At 36.3% G+C, this 19,736-nt stretch overlaps 1 protein-coding gene across 1 annotated transcript in view; it reads left to right on the top strand.

Annotated features, from left to right (window-relative positions):
* LOC116506152 (neurexin-3-beta-like) overlaps positions 1–19,736 on the top strand; it is a 503,635-nt gene that overhangs the window by 163,812 nt on the left and 320,087 nt on the right. Inside the window, exon 3 of the mRNA XM_032213810.1 lies at positions 9,546–9,601. Within this exon, the coding sequence (XP_032069701.1) occupies positions 9,546–9,601 (56 nt within the window). The remainder of the gene's footprint in view (positions 1–9,545; positions 9,602–19,736) is intronic.

Raw genomic sequence — 19,736 nt, forward strand, 5'->3', positions numbered from 1 at the left:
CATTAACAAAGAAACAAAATCAAAATTCATATATATATATATACACACATACATACACACACACACCAAATGAATGTGAATATATATATATACACACAGACACACACACATATGTACACACACACACACATTTATACATCACAGATATATTCATTCTATATCCTTTTAACATTTTCCCCTTCTTTCCCTTTTCCTCTTCCAGCTTTATTACTTCCTCCACTTAAAACAAGCTAATCAATCTTTTCTGGAAGATAATACTGCTACGCTTGTGATATTACATCTAATTGTAATATTTTAGAGCTTCACGTGAACTTTGCTCCTTCAATTGGTGTCAGAAGATTCTTTTTAGCAGTGGCAGATGAGATTTTTGCCTGCAACTGCAGCTCTTGTCTGCCCAGATACAACAGATACCAATCATCAGTTCTTTTATTCTTGCAAAACTGGGTCCTTCTTAGACATCAGACAATTTGGCTTTCCATCAGGGGTGGGAGCGAAGACATCATTCTGAACCAGAGATACATGAGGAAGGAAGACAAAGCACCTTTCTATCCTTAACTCTCTTGAAATAATCTGGAAATACTTATAGCTGAGGTAGGATATAGAATAGAATAGAATAGAATAGAATAGTGTGATTGGACACACAAGGAATTTGTCTTTGGTGCATATGTTCTCAGTGTACATAAAAGGACAAGATACATTTGTCAAGAATCATAACACTTAATGATAGTCATAGGGTACAAATAAGCAATGAGGAAACAATATCAATATAAATTGATACAAGCAACAAAATTACAGTCCTGCAGTCATAAGTGGGAGGAGATGGGTGATAGGAATGATAAGAAGACTAATAGTAATAGTAATTGCAGGCTCAGTGAATAGTTTGACAGTGGTGAGGGAATGATTTGTTTAGCAGAGTGATGGCGTTTGGGAAAAAACTGTTGTTGTCTAGTTGTCTTGGTTTGCAGTGCTCTGTATCCGAGTTTTCCACTCAACCCAACTTCTAAAACTGTTGAAGAAAAAACAGTCCCATAACCCTTGCTAGTGAGTGGAGTTCCAAGTTCATTGTAATTATTCAGGAAGAAAATACAATAATGTATGGCAAGAAAAAAAATATAGTGATCCTGTTTCCATGAGCCAGAGCAGCATCTCATAGCAACTAAATCCTATTTCCTAGCAACACAATTTCCCTCTTTCATTAATAACCTTAATCCAGCAAGCATTTGCAAATTCAGAGGTGACTTCCCTGTACTTACAACTGTTTCTTAAGGTTTAGGGAGCTGCATAGGTTATTTCTATATTTGTAATTCTTTACCCAAGTGCTCTTAGCAAGTTGAAACTCTTCTACTAGGCAAAGCTACCTTTCAGGTCATGTTTTTGCTTTCATCCATTGGTTGTCACATCATACATTGACGGTGTGGGCACTGAATTAGAATTTAGAACTTTCTAAGTGCAATTCTAAGCCCTGGTTTTGATAGGGTAGGAGACAATGTTTTTTTCATCTAATTGTTATATTTTTGCCTTGAACTCAAAACTGTTCTGAAATTGTTAGATTTCAGAACAGCATTAGAACACTTCTAATATCTAAGACAACATTTTTTGAATTTGAAATGTGTCAAATCTAAATGAAGCTTGGCAGCAGCTAATGTAACTGACAAGCAGAGAGGCAATGGATGAAGCACTTGTATTTAAGATATGCAATGCATTGTTTACCCTAGTACATGGAACTGTAGATTTAACAATTTAAAAATGTAAATATCTGCCCTTACTGGACTAATTGCTTTAATTTTCATTATAAAATTATGGGTGGCAATCTGTTTTAATGTTTGATACTGCTAATGCTCAGTTGCTGCTGGCCTCCTGGAAGGCCAGACAATGTCATAGTGTGTGGAAAGTGAATTCATTAATATTAGTACAAAGATAATGATAAATATAAAAAAATAGAATTCAGCAACGTCCAAAGCAACTTCTCTTGACAAGCTGCAGGTATTCTATAAAAAAAAAATAGTGTGCATTCCAGGATGACTTTATTTGTTCATTAGCTACCATATGGTGTGTTTCAATTAGGTCATTCCTTATCTCCAGCTAAGTTGGCAGGTGCTTCTTCTGCTCAGTGCTTCAACTGGACTCCAACTGCAAAGTCTCCTTGTAGAGGAAAAGATGAAGGGTATAAATAAGATGAAATCAACGGCGTGGAAGATTATTTTTATTTATGGGTACAAAATACTTTAACCTGTCTTTGTAGGAAAGGCATCCAACAGCATAGAGATAATAAGCATTAAAAAACCCAAAAAGATAAAATGCCATCAATCTATTGAAACAACAGCAAAAGAAAAAGAGAGAAAAGAAGCCGCAACAGAAGTACAGCTATAGAATAACAATAGTAATAGCAATAGCACTTAGATTTATATACTGCTTCATATTACTTTACAGCCCTCTCTATGTGGTTTACAGAGTCATCATATTTCCCTCAACAGTCTGGATCTTCATTTTACTGACCTCGGAAGGATGGCAGTCTGAGTCAATCTTGAACTGGTCAGAATCGAACTCCTGACAGTAAGGAATTAGTTAGCCTGCCATACTGCATTCTAACCACTGCCCCACCATGACTTAGTGGTGTACAGATTCATGGATTACAAGAAATCCATTTTACATTTTACAGTACTAGAATTATGAGGTTAGAACTGAAAAGGTCCTACAGCAGTGCTTTATTCTGGCCCGCAGGGACACCCTGAAAATAGCAAAGGACATCCCCATGATGCCTCTGACAATGAAAATGGAGCTTGGGAGGGCCATGTGCAGCCCTCCCATGCATTGTTTTCATTGACAGAGGGTTGCAGAATGCCATCCCAGCCAAAAACGCAACTTGAGAAGCCATTTTTTGCTAGCAGAGTACTCAGACCACCACAGGTTCCTCCAACACGAGTGATATCAAGCTGGCCATGCCCACACTGGCCATGCTCACCCTGGCCTTCCAAGGTTAAACACAACCCTGTTGCAGCCCTCAATGAAATTGAGTTTGACAGTCCTGTCCTACAGCTTCAACTCCCCCCCCTTTTTATTAGCAGAAAATGCAAACAGCATTACCTAAAAAAGTGGAGAGGACCTTAGTCCACAGCAATTAGTTAGATTCAAACACTGTCCATTAAACCATATGATTTGTTTCTTTTGCTTAATTTATTGTGCAAATCTAGCATTGCTTTTGTTTCCTTTTTTAAGAATTGAACTAGTCATAGTTTATTCAATAAGCCACTATTAAACAAAGCATGGCCTTGTGCAATATGCAAATCCAATTTAAAATTATTAGTATGATTCACATATATCTACTGTCAATTAGAAAAGTATTTCAAATAAAATCAAATGGAATTAGCATATAATAAGCATTTGTATATACCAGGAACATTTACTATTCTCGTGAATAAGCAGTATACACGCCCATTAGTCATGTGCAATAATGTATGCCAATTTGTGTGTTGGGCCTTGTGTGTTGATGAGGGTAGAAATTTGTTTTCAGAAGCAAAAATATTGGAGATACTTGATTAACATTCTATGAACATGTAAAAGATAAGAGGAATGAAGGTTAAAAAAAGCCTTTTCTCTATTGGACAAACATATGTTCAATTTTCATCTTACTCAACATGTAAACTGGAACAGTTATTTTTTTCCCTATACAAGGGAGTTCCCTAAATTAAAAGCACAAGCAATTTAGAAAATTTTTGCATTAATAATAACTAGGGGGAATTGCTAATGTGTGAAAATTAAGGAAAGCTGTGTATTCAAAGAGCCTATAAGGAAAATAGTTTTCTTCAGGGGTCAATATTGTAATAATAGATATCAAGCCCAGAAGGGAGAAAGATAACTGAAAATAAGTTTTGTGAATTTATAATCCCATTTTACCAAGGGTTTTATCTTGCCAGTTCAGTCAAGTTTGTATGAATTTTTTTGTACTCTCCCTTGCTTTCTTCTTGAGAAGTGTCATGCCAGATTTGGAATGATATTATGCATTTTCTCCAAGCAGCCTGAAAACTCTACTTCCTGAGCAGGCCTTTGCCAGGATATACCTCACAGGAGGATGCCACTGCACTGCGCAATTTGAAGTAATCACACATTTACTAGGTGCACTAGATAAATAACTACAGTAAATGGTCATTTGTGTTTGGAATGGAGGGAAGAGAAAAACTGGGAGTAGATTGTTCAAAAAGTCATGTATGTACATACATTTAGGCCAAGAATGGAACTTCTATTGTGAATGAGTGGCGGTGATAGAAAGAAGTTGGAATCAGTCCAGTAGTGTGTTCCTACTGGTTTGGATAGGTTGGCAACCTGGGTCGCTGGAACCACCCCCGAACTGGTTCTCCCAGCAGCGCCATAGGCGCTGCCATCTTGTTTTTTGCTTCTGCACATGCACAGAGCAATTTTCGTTGTATTGTGCATGCGTGCACAGCACGCATCAAGCACACCCATGGTGCACCCCTGAGCGAATCAGCAGTAGTTTCTGCCAGAACCCACCATTGAATCAGTTGTTATCAAATTTCAAACTTTTTCTGGCTACAAAATCTTTACTTACTATTTATATAACTAGCTTTCTACCTGGAACGCCTGATCAACAGAAAAAAAATATAATGCTAGATAAATTGGTAATGAAATAAAAACTGTTTATTTGTAATGGCAAAATTTCCAATGAACGAAAAACAATCAGTGATTTGGAAGGTTAAAGTTTTCAGCATACAAATCAAGGTTCAATGATAGAGATGCAATTGTTTTTCCTTGAATAAAACTTCAGTGTTTGGAATAACTGATGGTACTTTTAAGTGGGCATTATCTTCTGTGTACTTTTACAGCTGTTATTGTTGCTGGCTATAAAGATATATTTCTCTCATAAAGATTTGTTCTTGCAAACAATATAAGATATTTTAGGGCTTCACTGGCAACTTCAGGATATTCTTTTAAAGTTATGACAAGAATTCATAAGTCTACAAATGAAAATATTGTAATGCGAAATCAGTCAAGTTTATTTTTAATTTTTCAAAACTTGTGCTGTCAGAAGCAGCAACAACACTAACAGCACTGGTATTTGTTTCACTTTTTATATTGTCCATTTTTTCTGTCCTGTGTGAAATTTTTTCAGCTGTAACCAGATCTGTATACATACAATGATTGTTGAATCTATCTATCTATCTATCTATCTATCTATCTATCTATCTATCTATCTATCTATCTATCTATCTATCTATCTATCTATCTATCATCTATCTATACATACATACATACATACATACATACATACATACATACATACATACATACATACATTTTGAATGCCTGGCTGAATTCATTTAGGTATTTCCTCCTTCTGCAAATAGAAATTCTCACATGTTTAATTCAATACTACATTTCTTTATTAATTCCCATACAACTCAGTGGGACTTGTTGCTAAATAAATATGCAAATGGTACCACACTGATGATTAAATAGACCTCATGGGAACATACACATACATGCCGTTTGTATTGTGGAACATGAAAAGGAAGGAGGGATCACTGTTATTGTTTGGGTCTTGTTTTTAAGCAAGCTAGAAATTCCTACCAGATTTTCTTTACGTCTTTCTACTTTAAGCTGTGTTTTGAAAACATGGGCTGCCTGGAGAAATGTTTGAGTTTGACAGCAATTGGGAAGTTTGGTTTTGTAAATGGACACATGGGAAGTCAGAAAACCTGAATGGGGCAAGGGAAAACCTGCCAGCATTTCCTCAACAGACTCCTTGCATTTGTTGCTGATATATTGTCAATGAGAGATGAAAAACAATGTTGAGAAGTGAGCAATGTTCAGATGTGTGTCCAGGGTTACCACACACACACACACCACACACACACACCAGTCCCCATCCCCTTTGGGATGCATTTCAGTTTTTACAAAATTATATGGTTCTCTGGAACCCAGTTTGAAAAACCTTGATCCTTTGTAGCTTGCATCTAGCTTCAGTCCAAGACAAGTGGGAAAGGTTTTGGCAAAAGATATCGCTATAGCTGGGGTGTCAAACTCAAGGCCCAGGGGCAGATCTGGCCTATGGGGCACTTAGATCTGGCCCATGGGACCGCCCTGGAAACAGTGAAGGACTGGCCCGTAGTGCTTTTGCCAGCAAAAACAGGCTCCTGCACTGTTTTCGACTGCCATGGCCTCCTGCAACCCTCTGTCAGCGAAAATGTAGCCCTCCCACAAGTGCCCCTCCCAAACTCTGTTTTCGCTGGCAGAGAGTTGCAGGAGGCCATAGCAGCTGAAAATGGAGCTCAGGAGCCTGTTTTCACTGGCAGAGCGCTTGTGCCACCACAGGTGCCCCTGACAGAAGTGACGTTAAGCTGGTCATGCCCCCCCTGCCTTCCCCAAGGTCAAAGACAACCCTGATGTGGCCCTCAATGAAATTTGACACCCCTTCCCTACAGAGTATACATAATTAGGAAAAAGAGAGGCTCCAGGAAAAGAGAACTTTTGCTTTTAGTGCTGCGTTCCTCCCCACATTTTACTTTTGCAAAAACATTTAGGATCAGGTATGAATAGTTTCTTACTCTTATAACAACAGAAGTGATTCATGTGAACATTTCCAAATAAGTTTATATGTCATAATTTTGACATTAAGTAGCAAGAGGAAAAGACCAGAAAAGACACAATCATCAGGATGGTTAGACTTCAATATTTTCCAGGCAGCTGTCAATAAAATGTGCAAGAGATTATTATTTTTCACAGAGACTGTATTGATCATGGCTTCGTTCAAGCTCAGAAATCTGTTTATAACAGCCCATAAAAAGACAGAATACTTCTTTTACTGAAGGTTAACATGGTGTGTTTATTCAATTGAATGAAAATGACTTTATGTTGTCTAAATGTCATTGTTAATACATTTTCAAGAGTTTCTAGAGTCTGTAAACTAGGCTTGGGTGAAGAGGAAACAAATTAAGACAACCAAGTTCTTTAAACTAAACCTAACCTAACCTAAACTAAACATCATAGATGAAAATAATTAGACTCTATTTTTTAAAAAAAATATATCGTTAGCAATTATGTACATTTTGTAATCTATCCTACTGTATTTGCATTTTCTTCCAGAAACCTTTTTCAAAACTTAAATTGTATTCTAAGTGGCAAAAATAAACTCTTCTTTTGCCTTAAAAACATTTGTTTACATGCATTTCTAACATTTAAACAATCAATACATGCCTTTTTTCCTTGTTCTTGGAACTATGGTAATTAAAGAAAAGAAAGATAAAAAGCAGTTTTGGGACGGGAGGGCAAAATATTTAATCAATACAGTTTCATTCATGGCAGCCAGAAGATAGATTTGATCTAATAAAATGCAAGTCCCTTTTTAAGCCATCATGTTTTTTGTTAAATCCATATCCAGAGAAACATGCAATATGAAAGTATATTAAATTGCTGAACATAAATGCAATAACTCCATTTGTGACTGTAGACTTATTAGAATGATACATGCTATTGCTTATGAAGAAAATCATAATTAAACAAGTCACAGAGCATATTGTTCCAAGTTGTTAGTCGTAGTATCCCCTGATTCAGGTATATCATGAAGTGCTTCATGTAACATTACTTATTTATATGATTTTTATTTAATTATGTCAATTGCTCAGTATTCTAGAGGAATGACCTCTGCTGATTCTTCTAACATGATAATATGAAATAAATGTTTTGAATCATAGATATGACGTGACGTAAAGTCTTTTGGGTCCAAGCTACTCAAGGAATCATCTCACCCCAGTGGAATTGGCCTGGCCCACTGGTGCCATTTACACTTCAGAATACAGATTTCAGCCCAATGCTTTAACCACCAAACCAAACCAGTTCTTTGTCTTTAATAATGTAGGCTATACAATTCATTTGTGTTCTAGTTATCAATGAATCATTTTGTATACTTAAGATAAAAACCTGTATTCTGAAGTGTAAATACCCCCCCCTGCCCCTTGACACTTCTCTTTTGTATCATTGTATCTCTAAACCAGGGGTGTCAAACTCAAGGCCCGGGGCCCAGATCTGGCCCACACGTGCTTAGAAAGAGCCAGTGGTGCCTCTGTTTCCAATCTCCATTTTTAGCTGGTATGGCCTCCTGCAACCATCTGCCAGTGAAAACAGACTCCCAAACTCCGTTTTTGCTGGCAGAGTTGCAGGAGGCTGTTCCAGCCAAAAACTGAGCTCAATAATCTGTTTTCAATGCCAGAGCACTTGGGCCACCATAGGTACCCCTGACACGAGTGATGTCAAGCTGGCCATATACACTCTGGCCACACCCACTCCAGCTCCCGAGGTCAAACATAACCCTGATGTGTCCCTCAATGAAATTGAGTGTGACACCCGTGCTCTAAATGAAAGGAAGAACAATAAAGAAATGGTTGCCAGTTTTTGGTTCGAGCATCATTGGTAGTTTTTAAAATTACCACTGGTAGTACTGCATGGAGGATGCCAAGATAAATTTATTAAGCCTCCTGAGTCTCCAAATCTTTAAGATTTCAGCAGAAATAACAATATCTTATGTATTTTGGCTTTTTTTGATATATTTTTAAAATGTAACACATTGAAGCACTAAGCATGCCTCCTAGAAGTGTCATAAATTCTATTATGCCTTTAGGCTTTTGATGCTAGTATTATGGTCTACATAAAAAAAGGTTGGGAAATACTGAAATCCATATTAGATATGGTTGTACTTTAAATTTATTTGCATTAAGATCCAACTACTTTTGCCCTCGATGTAAAGCTTTCTCAGTCCAGATCATGCCTATGTTAAATTCTTGCTCATTTATGCTAAAAGGCGGGAACTATGGGTGCTATTAAGCCTGAAGGAAAATTACGAACATTCACATATTAATATTGGTTATTTCTGCCCAGAAAATAATTTGTATATGTAATTTGCATTTCCCAACCTTTTTTTGTATGTATGTATAGACAGTAGAAAAGGGACGCAGTGGCTCAGTGGCTAAGACGCTGAGCTTGTCTATCAGAAAGGTCAGCAGTTTGGAGGTTCAAATCCCTAGCGCCGTGTAATGGGGTGAGCTCCCGTTAGCTGTCCCAGCTTCTGCCAACCTAGAAGTTTGAAAGCATGTAAATTTAGGATATGTAATAGCCACACTGCCTAACAGAGATTAAAATCTTAAATGAACTGCCTCAAAATATTTGCATGTATATTATTAAAGACTTATTTTTAATCCATTTAGAAAGGTTTTTAATTTGTGGCATACTTGAAAACTAATGCACTATCAGACCATACACAAAAGGGGCACTTTTAATCTCAATATTTTCACTTTGTTGTTATCTATTTGTTTGGGGCAAAAAATTTGTGACAAGAGATTAGAATGTTAACTACCTGAGTTCATAGCAGTTGAATTTTATCTTAAGGCTAAGGTTACACATTTTCAGTATCAAGTCAGAGAAGGCATTGAATGGTTCTGTTCTCTGCATTAAAAGACATGGAGATGTACTGTAAATCTTAATGCATGCAAAAGGATGGAAATGAATTTAAGCACTCCATTGTTTGTTGTTGTTTTAAGATGTGGAAGCTTTCTTACTCATAACTACATCATTTATAATGAGAGGATGTTAGAGGGTAAGCAGTCAAGAAGAACTGATAATGGATTATCTACACAGTAGCAGTGTTATGAGGACACAGAGAGAAGAGGCATAATATATAGTCACAATTATTTTATATTGCAAATTGAGAAAGAGAATCCACAATCCATGGCTCTTTCTCTGTTCACACTTCTGTGGATGGAACCAGCTCAGCATGCTGAGAGTGTGTCTGCATACTGAAGGACTGTGGAGATAATGTTAGGGAAGAAAATGATTAGAAGCAATTTGTTAGCGGAGCTCAGTTGCTTTTCAGGTTGTCAACAAGTAATGAAGCAGGGATGCCAATCGACAGGTGGACGTATCTATTCGGTGGGAGGTAGGAGGAAATCAGTTCCAAGTGCAATTGCCCTAATTGAGGCTGTGAAGAGATAAATGGGAGAAGTTTGTAACAGCTGGAGTTTGCTCTGAAGGAAAACTTTGACCATTAGTTATAATCTCAGGTGGTCTTCCAGTCGTCATGGTGATGCCTCAAAAAGCTGTCAGCTGAAGTTGGGAGGGAGAATCACAACCAAATTCAGGATGGGAGGGGAAGCAAAAAGACTGAAGACATACCGAGAAATGAAATGAGGTTGAAACAGATTCAGCATTTTGAAAGATTGCTTTCAAAGGGCATGTATCGTGATTAGAATAACTTTAGTAAAGGTTTGATCTAAACAGCTACCCTGGGCCTATATTTTCAGCAATATTTAGGATGGATATTGCTAGTTAGGTTCCATCTATATATATGTAGACATGGATTCCCATGATCAAGAGGACTTACTTCTATCAAATCTGGAAGACTTCGGGTCATGACTAAAAAATGTTACTTCCATTAGAAGACTATTTGGAAACTTTATAGTTTGTAGTGTGATTGGCAGGTATGTTTTTGAATTGCCTGTCCAATGAATTAGTTAATTCAATGAGCATTCTGATATGGGACTGACTTTTGATAACAGAAATAGAATAAATTAGATAAATTAACACAGGTGTAGGATACATCCAATAAGTGGAAATCATATGTGCAGGACATTATTTTTAAATTGCAGGTTCTATGTCTGAGTAATATGGTTCTCATAGAAAATATGCAGCAGTATAATACTGTCAGTTTAAAAGCACTTGTGAAACAAGCAACTTTACAATCCAAGCATCCCTCTGCTAAGCTGCTAGTGATTACTACAAGTACAGACAAGTATTTGCAAAGAAAATAACTGTTTTCCTCTTTGGGGAGACTTAATAGATTTCCTTCATGCTAATGTATTAGCTGTAATCAGCATATTTTAAGGTAGGAAGGATTGCCCTATACGCAGTCAAAGAGCTAGGTAATGCATTTCACAGAAACTTTTCCTCAAGTTTGTCAAGGGAAGGCAATGAACAATGGTCTAGATGAGAGGGCTCTTACCTTAGCAACTGGCTGTGGAATTCTGAGAGTTGAAATCCACAAGTCTTAACATTGGTCTAAGTGGTATATATTTGAATTCTTCTCCGTTATAATACAAAACACAGACTATAGCTTGTTAGAATGTTTGAAAGAAGACTATATCAATAAGCAGGGAGATTTTTTTTCCCTATTCCAGGTGGAAGTTGTCTAATACAGTAGGGAGAAGATTCTTATTAAGATTCTCTCTTCTGTTGAACAATTAGATAAGCCACAGTGTATTCTTTGTTGAATCCAGCAATCCAAACTAAATCTTCAAAATGTAATAAAGGTATGTAAGGAAGTTCCATTGTGTCCTTTTACTTGATAGTTTCATAATATAAAATGTATTTATTACATTGGTATAGTTCATAGTACATCCCTATCTTGCTTTTGGTAAGCAGTATTATGCAATAAAGTAAGGAAAATTATAAAGCATTACATAAATCATTCAAAAACTGAGAATAATAGACAAATATTATTCATACCAACATAATTTACTAGATAAAATGTGAGATATCATCCCTATAGTCTTAGTAAAGCCATATCTGCATTTTATATTGATGTTATTATTATTATTTAATTAGCTTGTAAGCCGCCCACTCTCGGAAGACTCAGGGCGGCTTACAAATAAAAAAGGGAGGGGGGATATAAAAATAAAAATAACAATTTAAAATTACAACAACATTCATAACTTAGGATGGGGCTGGATAATTCAACAGCCCCAGGCCTGCCAGAATAGCCAGGTCTTAGTCGCTTTACGGAAGACCGGAAGGGTAGTTATCCCAGTTCTAGGCTCATGCTGGTTTGTGTCTAAGTTAGGAAAAATATTATCAAGTCTTGGATATTGTGTTAAGTTAGTAAGGTTCAGTCTAGATGGCAAACTACCTTGTCCTTCCACTGGGCAGTTCTCCCGCTACTTTATCCTTCTACCTTTCTGCTTCTGGTGAAAGACAAGTGGATAGGTATTCTAGACATAGATCCCTGTATGTCTATGTACACATAATTTAAATTGAAATCATATATAGAAACATTTGTGCAGGTATAACAATTATCTTAAAAATAATTATTCCTTTACACACTATTCAACTCCAATAAATTCTATAATTCTGTTACCAGCATGCCAAAGCATTAAAATATCTAAGGTTTATAACTAACAGAAACACACAGTCACATAAACACACAAAAACAACTTTTTTTTCCTGGTCTAGCTAATCTTCCTTCCTGGCTTTTTTTTTTTTTAAAGTAACTCTAGACAATTTTACCTTTTATTCATTTATTTGAGATAAAGAATTTTATCTCAGCTCTAATATTATTGTTTTGGAAAATTATGAAAAAATATACTGCATGTTTGTATGTATACATACAATGTATATATATATAGTGTGTGTGTGTGTGTGTGTGTGTGTGTAAATGTTTCCATTTTCAAATTTCCTGTATGTAAAAATTCAAATAACCGTCCATTAAAACAAGTAGTCAAGCTTCCCATCTTTAAAAAAAAATCAATTTAAAGAATAAGGTCAAAGAAATGTCAGTAATAGTATAATGGTATTTAAAACGTCATGTATTTTTAAGAAACTACATCAAAAATGAGAATCAGAAATGTAAAGAAAATAAATATAGAACACTAAAATGTATAAATAAAAATGCTAAAATTTGAACATGTAACATTAAAATACTAAAACATGAAAGGGTATTATTGTATAACACAATTATTGCATAACACAACATAGAGATAGTGGAATAAAAGTGTTCATGTCAAATTTATCTGCCATTGGGTCCTCACCAGGTATATAGCAATAGCAATAGCAGTAGACTTATATACCGCTTCATAGGCCTTTCAGGCCTCTCTAAGCGGTTTACAGAGAGTCAGCATATTGCCCCCAACAATCTGGGTCCTCATTTTACCCACCTCGGAAGGATGGAAGGCTGAGTCAACCCTGAGCCGGTGAGATTTGAACCGCTGACCTGCTGATCTAGCAGTAGCCTGCAGTGCTGCATTTAACCACTGCGCCACCTTGGCTCTTTTGACCAAACAGTGTGGAAAAAAATATATAATTACAACCTTCAGAAATGGTTCAGAGAGTGTAGCCAACAACAAACGAAGTATTTTCAAACAATTCTGTGGCATTTTTTAAGGCTTGCTATTTACTATCTGTCAATAGGCCAACTGAAATTTCCAGATCCTCTTTGATAACCATAACTTAGTGCAATGTAATAACTGTCCTGCCAATACATGAATCATCACAGTGAACTTGTTCTCTCTCCTCCAAAAAGGAACTATACTGGATTACTGATGTAAACATTACATGGTATTCTAACATTCATTTTCATTTCATTTCATTTTATTAAGTTTGTATGCCACCCTATTCCTGAGAGACTCAGGGCGGCTAACAATAAAAAGGGAGGGGATACAAAAAAATAAAATAAAAAACAACAATTTAAAATTCTACAACAGCCATAACCTTGAATGGGGCTGGATAGTTCAACAGCCCCAGGCCTGCCGGAGCAGCCAGTCTTAACTGCTTTGCGGAAGGCCGGAAGGGTAGTAAGGGTCCGGATCTCCACGGGGAGATCATTCCAGAGGGCCGGAGCAGCCACAGAGAAGGCCCTCCCCCGAGGAGTCGCCAACCGACATTGGCCGGCAGATGGAATTCGGAGGAGGCCTAGTCTGTGGGATCTAATAGGTCTTTGGGAGGTGACTGGCAGGAGGCGGTCTCTCAAGTACCCAGGTCCTATACCATGTAGGGCTTTAAAAGTAACGACTAGCACTTTGAAGGTTGTCCGGAGACCAATGGGCAGCCAGTGCAGCTCGCGGAGGATAGGTGTAACGGGGGTGTACCGAAGTGCACCCACAATCGCTTGCGCGGCTGTGTTCTGGACAAGATGAAGTCTTTGAACACTCTTCAAGGGCAGCCCCATGTAGAACGCGTCACAGTAAGGATCCAGGAGGATCCCAGACTGTGACCTGGTCTGCTAGAAAAATGTAATTACTTTTATCTATTTCCTAGAATTAGCAAAATCTCAATTTTCCCTGAATTTAACTTCAGCTTGTCTTCCCATATCCAATTGTTTACAAGCAAAAGAGCTTGGCTAATCAGGTTGAATATAATGAAGCTTCTGATATTTATGGCTGATGCTGATGCTATTTTGTCCAAAACGAAAATGAGGCTGTTAAACTACAGGGATTTGGAATATGAGAGAGGAATGAAAACTGGTAACTCTTATTTCAGTGGTTTAAACATCATTCTATGCAAAAAGAAAAAAAGAAAAAAAGAAAAAAAGAAAAAAAGAAAAAAAGAAAAAAAAACAAGGAAACCTATATATTATTATTTTTTTTGCTACTGAAGAATGTGAATGCTTACCAGAGCAAGGGCTGAGTCAATATATTGCATTTGCAACAAACTGAAAAAGTGAGAAACAGCATGACAAATATCCGAGGAGTTAGTTTTTTCATATTATGTGAAATTTGGTTTTGCCCATTATGCGATAATTTGGCTTCTTTGACACCTGGTGGGTCAGTTCACACCTTCTGATGGAGTCGTTCGTCTGGAAATAGTATAAATACAAATATTTTGCTTCAAGGTTACTCTGAATCCGGTTATGTTTTAAGCAGAAACATTATAGTAATTGAATATGCCAACAACTACAAAAGCCATAGGGAATAATGTATGGTAATGGTATCAGTTTTAGGAATAGACACATTATTTGCTTTTTACTCTTTTAGCCTTTTATAGTTTGCACATGGCTTGATTCCAATTGTAAGGAAAAATGCATGAATCTGCTGTTATTTTGCCACTTATTTTTTTTTGTTATGATTTTCACTATTGATTTAATGGGAGAACTGCCAAGCTAATCTTCTTTGTAAATAAAAATGGACTTAAGAGTTACTATCTTCTGCAACATGCCTGCTCATTATGGAATTTATTTGCCTATATAGTTAAAAGACAGTGGGGTTTTTTATTACCCAATTCTGAAATCAATAGAAAAAGCCTAGCTGAATAAAAAATTAGTCCTAAATATCACACTAACAATAGCAGACAAAACGTATATTTTGTGTACCAATTGTGTCTTATTTTTGTGTGCTTGTTGCATTTGTATACTAGCTTTTTGACAAAATAAAAAGATGATTTATCATTGAAAATAGAGCAAAATAAGTTGAAGAATGATCTTTGTGAAAGAGATTAGAGATTTCTCATTTTGGACTCCCAGTTCCAAACTACTTCCTCTTTAATCTTCAGATTTAAATTAATTATTCTTACATATATTTTAAAGTTTAATAAGTGACCTCCTGCTAATGCTATTTATTATGTACTCACATTGTTCTTATGAAACAGGATGCTTTTTCTCTTGAGGTAAACCTAGGTCGCATCATAGTGATGGAACCCACTTGGTTCATAGATCTTTGATAGACCCACACTTGGTTCATAGATCTCAGGTTAAAGGAACCAGTTGGAAAAAAAAATCCTATGACCCAGGACCAGTGGTGGGAATCAGCCAGCTTGCACCTATTCGAAAGAACCGGTTATTAATTTTCTAAGCAGTTTGGAGAACTGGTTGTTGGAAGAAATCTCATTTTGTTTTTTTCCACTTTAAAGGGCTAATCCTGTAAGGAAGACAGGAAGGAAACATTCTGGTGTTGTTTCTAGCCTAATCTTTATTGCCCTGCTTACAGAAACTGCCTCAGTGGTTAACCCTTATTACATTCTAACAGCTAAGGCGAAGCACCCATCGACCTGAGTGACGTTGAGTTGGCCACACTCACCCAGTCACATGACCATCAAGCCCCTCCCACCCAGCTGGTCATTCAGGCAGAAAACCGGTTATTAAATTATTTGAATACCACTACTGCCCAGGACCATTATTAACAGTCTGCACTGCCTTATAAGCAATTTTCTATACTGCTCATTTCATTATGTTAATTCTTTCAGTATTAGATTCTTTTGTATGTGAGAGGAACCATCAGTATCGCTTTTTGCCACTTCCGACATTCCAAATAAGATTATTTCATTTCGGCCGTAGACCATTTCATGGCTGAATGCTGTACAGCATGTAGCCCCCTTCCCCATCTGTGTTTATGGTTATATAGATCCCATTTGCATTGTATGGTCCCTGACATTAAAGTCTTTTCTCAAAAAATGTCCCACTTGGTATTCTTTGGCTTGATTTGAAATTAGCCTTAGAGGTCATGGCCTTCAATTGGTACACTTTTATATTTATATTGGTATGAATAAGCAGCAAATGGTAAGGATGAAGGGTCATTCTCCAAGCTTGCAGGTTGATTTCCGAACGTTTCATTACCAGGCTAGATAACATCTTCAGTGGAGTTTAGGGGATGTCTGTATCGGTGTTCTACATCTCCTAAACTCCGCTGAAGAGGTTACCTAGCCTGTTAACAGAACGTTTGGAAACCAACTCACAAGCTCAGAAATGTCATCCCTCAGCAAATGATAAGACCAACGAAAGAAATAATTATATTAGTTGCCTTTTTCAAATTGTCTGAATTCCTTTATCCCACTGTACCTGAAGGAGTTTGGCCTTCACATATCTGAATGCTATCCAATGATCCTGTCTGTTGTTAACGCACTATTATATTTTCACTCAGTGATTGAATCATTTCAGAAACAGTTGTTATGAAATGTATACATCAATTCATCTTACCCTCAACTACCCAAAACACTGTTTTTGGGAGTTGAGGATAAGAGGAATTGATGTAAACATTTAGTAATACAATATGATGTTGGCTATGTAATAGTATACATGTGATTATATGTTATGAAAATGAAAAAATAAAAAACTGTATAAAAAAAGAAACAGTTGTTATGACTGCAAGCATGTTTCATAAAAACTGCAAACTTCAGTTTAGTGACAGCAAAGCATCCCTACCATTATGCCTCTAGAATGACCTACTCTATAAATTGCTACATTAACAGGTAGTCCTTAACTTATTACAGTTCACTTAGTGACTGTTCAAAGGTACAATGGCACTGAAAAATGTTCCTTATGACTGTTTTTAGAAGTTATGACCTTTGCAGCATTCCCATGGTTATGTGATCAAAATTCAGGTGCTTGGCAACTGGTTCATATTTATGACCATTGCAGTGCCCCAAGGTCATGTAATCACCTCTTGCGACCTTCTGACAAGCAAAGTCAGTGGGGAAGCCAGATTCATTTAACAGCCGGGTTACTAACTTAACAACTGCAGTCATTCACTTAACAACTGGGACAAGAATGGCTTAAAATGGGGCAAAACTCAGTTAACAGAAATTTGGGCTCAATTGTGATCATAAATTGAGGACTACCTGTACTAAAAGCTGGGGGGAAAAACCACATTCAGAGAGCACTGAGTATCTCTCATTTCAACCCTGAGCTACAAATATTTTCCTTTATTGGTATGTATGTATGCATGCATGCATACATGTATGTATGTAGCCATGTATGTATTATTTTTTATGGCACCCATCTAACCTATAAGGTGACTCTGGGCAGCTTGAATGACTTGAAGACACAACTTTCAAGCATACTTTAAAATAAATTTATGAAAGCATTAAGCTCACATAAGAAATAGGTCCTCCTTGTTCAATTACTGCTTCTACACAGTTCTTTAGTACAGTCCTTGCCCTGATTTGAAATGGGTGTTGCTTTATCTAGCTAGCTGTCCTTTAATTGGTTTTGATATATTACTGATTCCTCTTCTCTCTTAAGCTTGCTACTCACTAAGAATACACAAGATGTATTTCATCACCTTAGCTACTTGCAAATTCTGCCAAATAAAAACATGAAGTCTGCTAAGCTAGTGAATCTGACTTCAGTTGAATTGATAAATTCTTGCTGCATGAGGAGAAAACTGCATAGTTACCATACTTAATAATCATAATGAGAATCCTAAGAGGAACTCACAAAAAATAGTATTCAGCTGAAACCCTGTAATGAAATAGCAGAACTCTAGAGAATAGAAAAATCAAATTGATGGGAAATAATGGGCTAATTGGTCATCCTTTGTCTCATGCTTTCCAAAATGTGGGCTTTTGTTAAGGTCAGTTTCTCTCTTTGTTAAGCAGTTACTTAATAAATATCCAGTTCTTTTAATGAACACAGGTAAAAATACAGTGCTATGATCTTTATTTACAAAAGATTACAAAGAAGAGAACACAAACATATAATTAATTAAGAGATAGTAGAAGGTTGCATATTCTTTACCTGTTATTTCAGGTAGTACGGTTTGCTGTTCTTACATGATATTGGATTAATAGAATGAGCAGTATATTAGTATTATTTTATTGCCCTTCTTCCATGTGTGTGTGTGTAAATATATGCATATGTAGACATACTTGTAAACATGTACATATACTCTATATTCTGTTACGATTGTGGCTTGGTTTTGTAATTACTGAACACTTATGTTTTACTAAATATATTATTTGGAGCTCATGTATCAGAATCTATTAATGGTGCAGCTGTATTTTTCTGTGTTAGGGAAATGATTGCCAATCGCTACAGTTTCTGTTATTAGCAGATTTGGGTTATCTAATATTTGAAAATTTTGAGCCAATGTAATTTTACTTAAAAGTAAATTCTACTGTATTTAATTAGGATTGTATGATAAACATAGTATGGCATTAGACACAATAATCTACATATGCTAAATGTCTAGTCATAAGAATGACTTATTCACCACTTTTAATAGCATAAAATATCTACCTGGAGATGCTACCAACCTGTTATAACAACTCAGTTTATAGGATTATTACTTTTAATCATCCTTAGTTCTCTTCACAAATTCCTTACTTGAAGGAACAATGGGAATAGATTAGAATTCAGAGGGAATATTGTTTTCCTTGGAAGTTATTTTCCAATATATGAAAGGGCAAATGAATTCATATAGCATTATTAGGAAATATTATGGTTGATTGCAAAGTCAGCCAGATATTTAGATTGGATTTTGCATTTTTATCCACTTATCCAGTCCTTCCCAAGAACCTGAGATAGGCATCTATTGTTTGATGGTGTTAAAGGTATCTTCTCAGGATGTAAACTGTTCCAAGTAAGTTGTTTTTGCATTTGACTAAGGAGGATTTGTCAGTGCTGATGGTGTTCAAGTGGTGCTTCAGATGTTTTTGGATTGCACCTAAAGTCTTATTAGTATTAGTATAGGTAGTATCTTTGCTTTCTTTTGCCACAGTCTTTCTTCTTTTATATGCAGGTCTTTGCATTTTGTGATTTTTCCCAGTTTTTTGCAGTTCTATTTTGCTATTATGTATGGGTAATCTACAATTAGATTCATAATCAAAGACTGATCCAAATTTAATAATTCAAATTCTAACCAAAGTCCTAAGAATTATCCAAGAATATAGGCTGTTTCAAGCAGAATATTTTTGTTGTTATTAAATTTCCAGATATCAAAGACATTTCCTAAGTATGGCTCTGAGGGCTCCAGTAACAACTGGTATATCATAAGCATTCAGCTTTGATGTACAAGTTCTGGTACGTCATCAGTTTTTCCAATTGTTTTTGCTCAACCTTCTTTTCAGTAACTCTTATATCAGCCATGTTATGAACAAGATGCCTGTCTGTTTGGATCTTAAAGTTCTATAAAATCTTAACTCACTTATTTTCTAAAATCTTCTCAACCCAATAGTTTGTTTCTTTTTTTACAGTCAAATCCAAAATTCTGGCAAAGTTATTACTATTTTAATTTATTGACTTCCCAAATCCAGTG

The sequence above is a fragment of the Thamnophis elegans genome, chromosome 1, assembly GCF_009769535.1.
Source record: "Thamnophis elegans isolate rThaEle1 chromosome 1, rThaEle1.pri, whole genome shotgun sequence".
In the NCBI taxonomy this organism is placed as follows: Eukaryota; Metazoa; Chordata; class Lepidosauria; order Squamata; family Colubridae; genus Thamnophis; species Thamnophis elegans.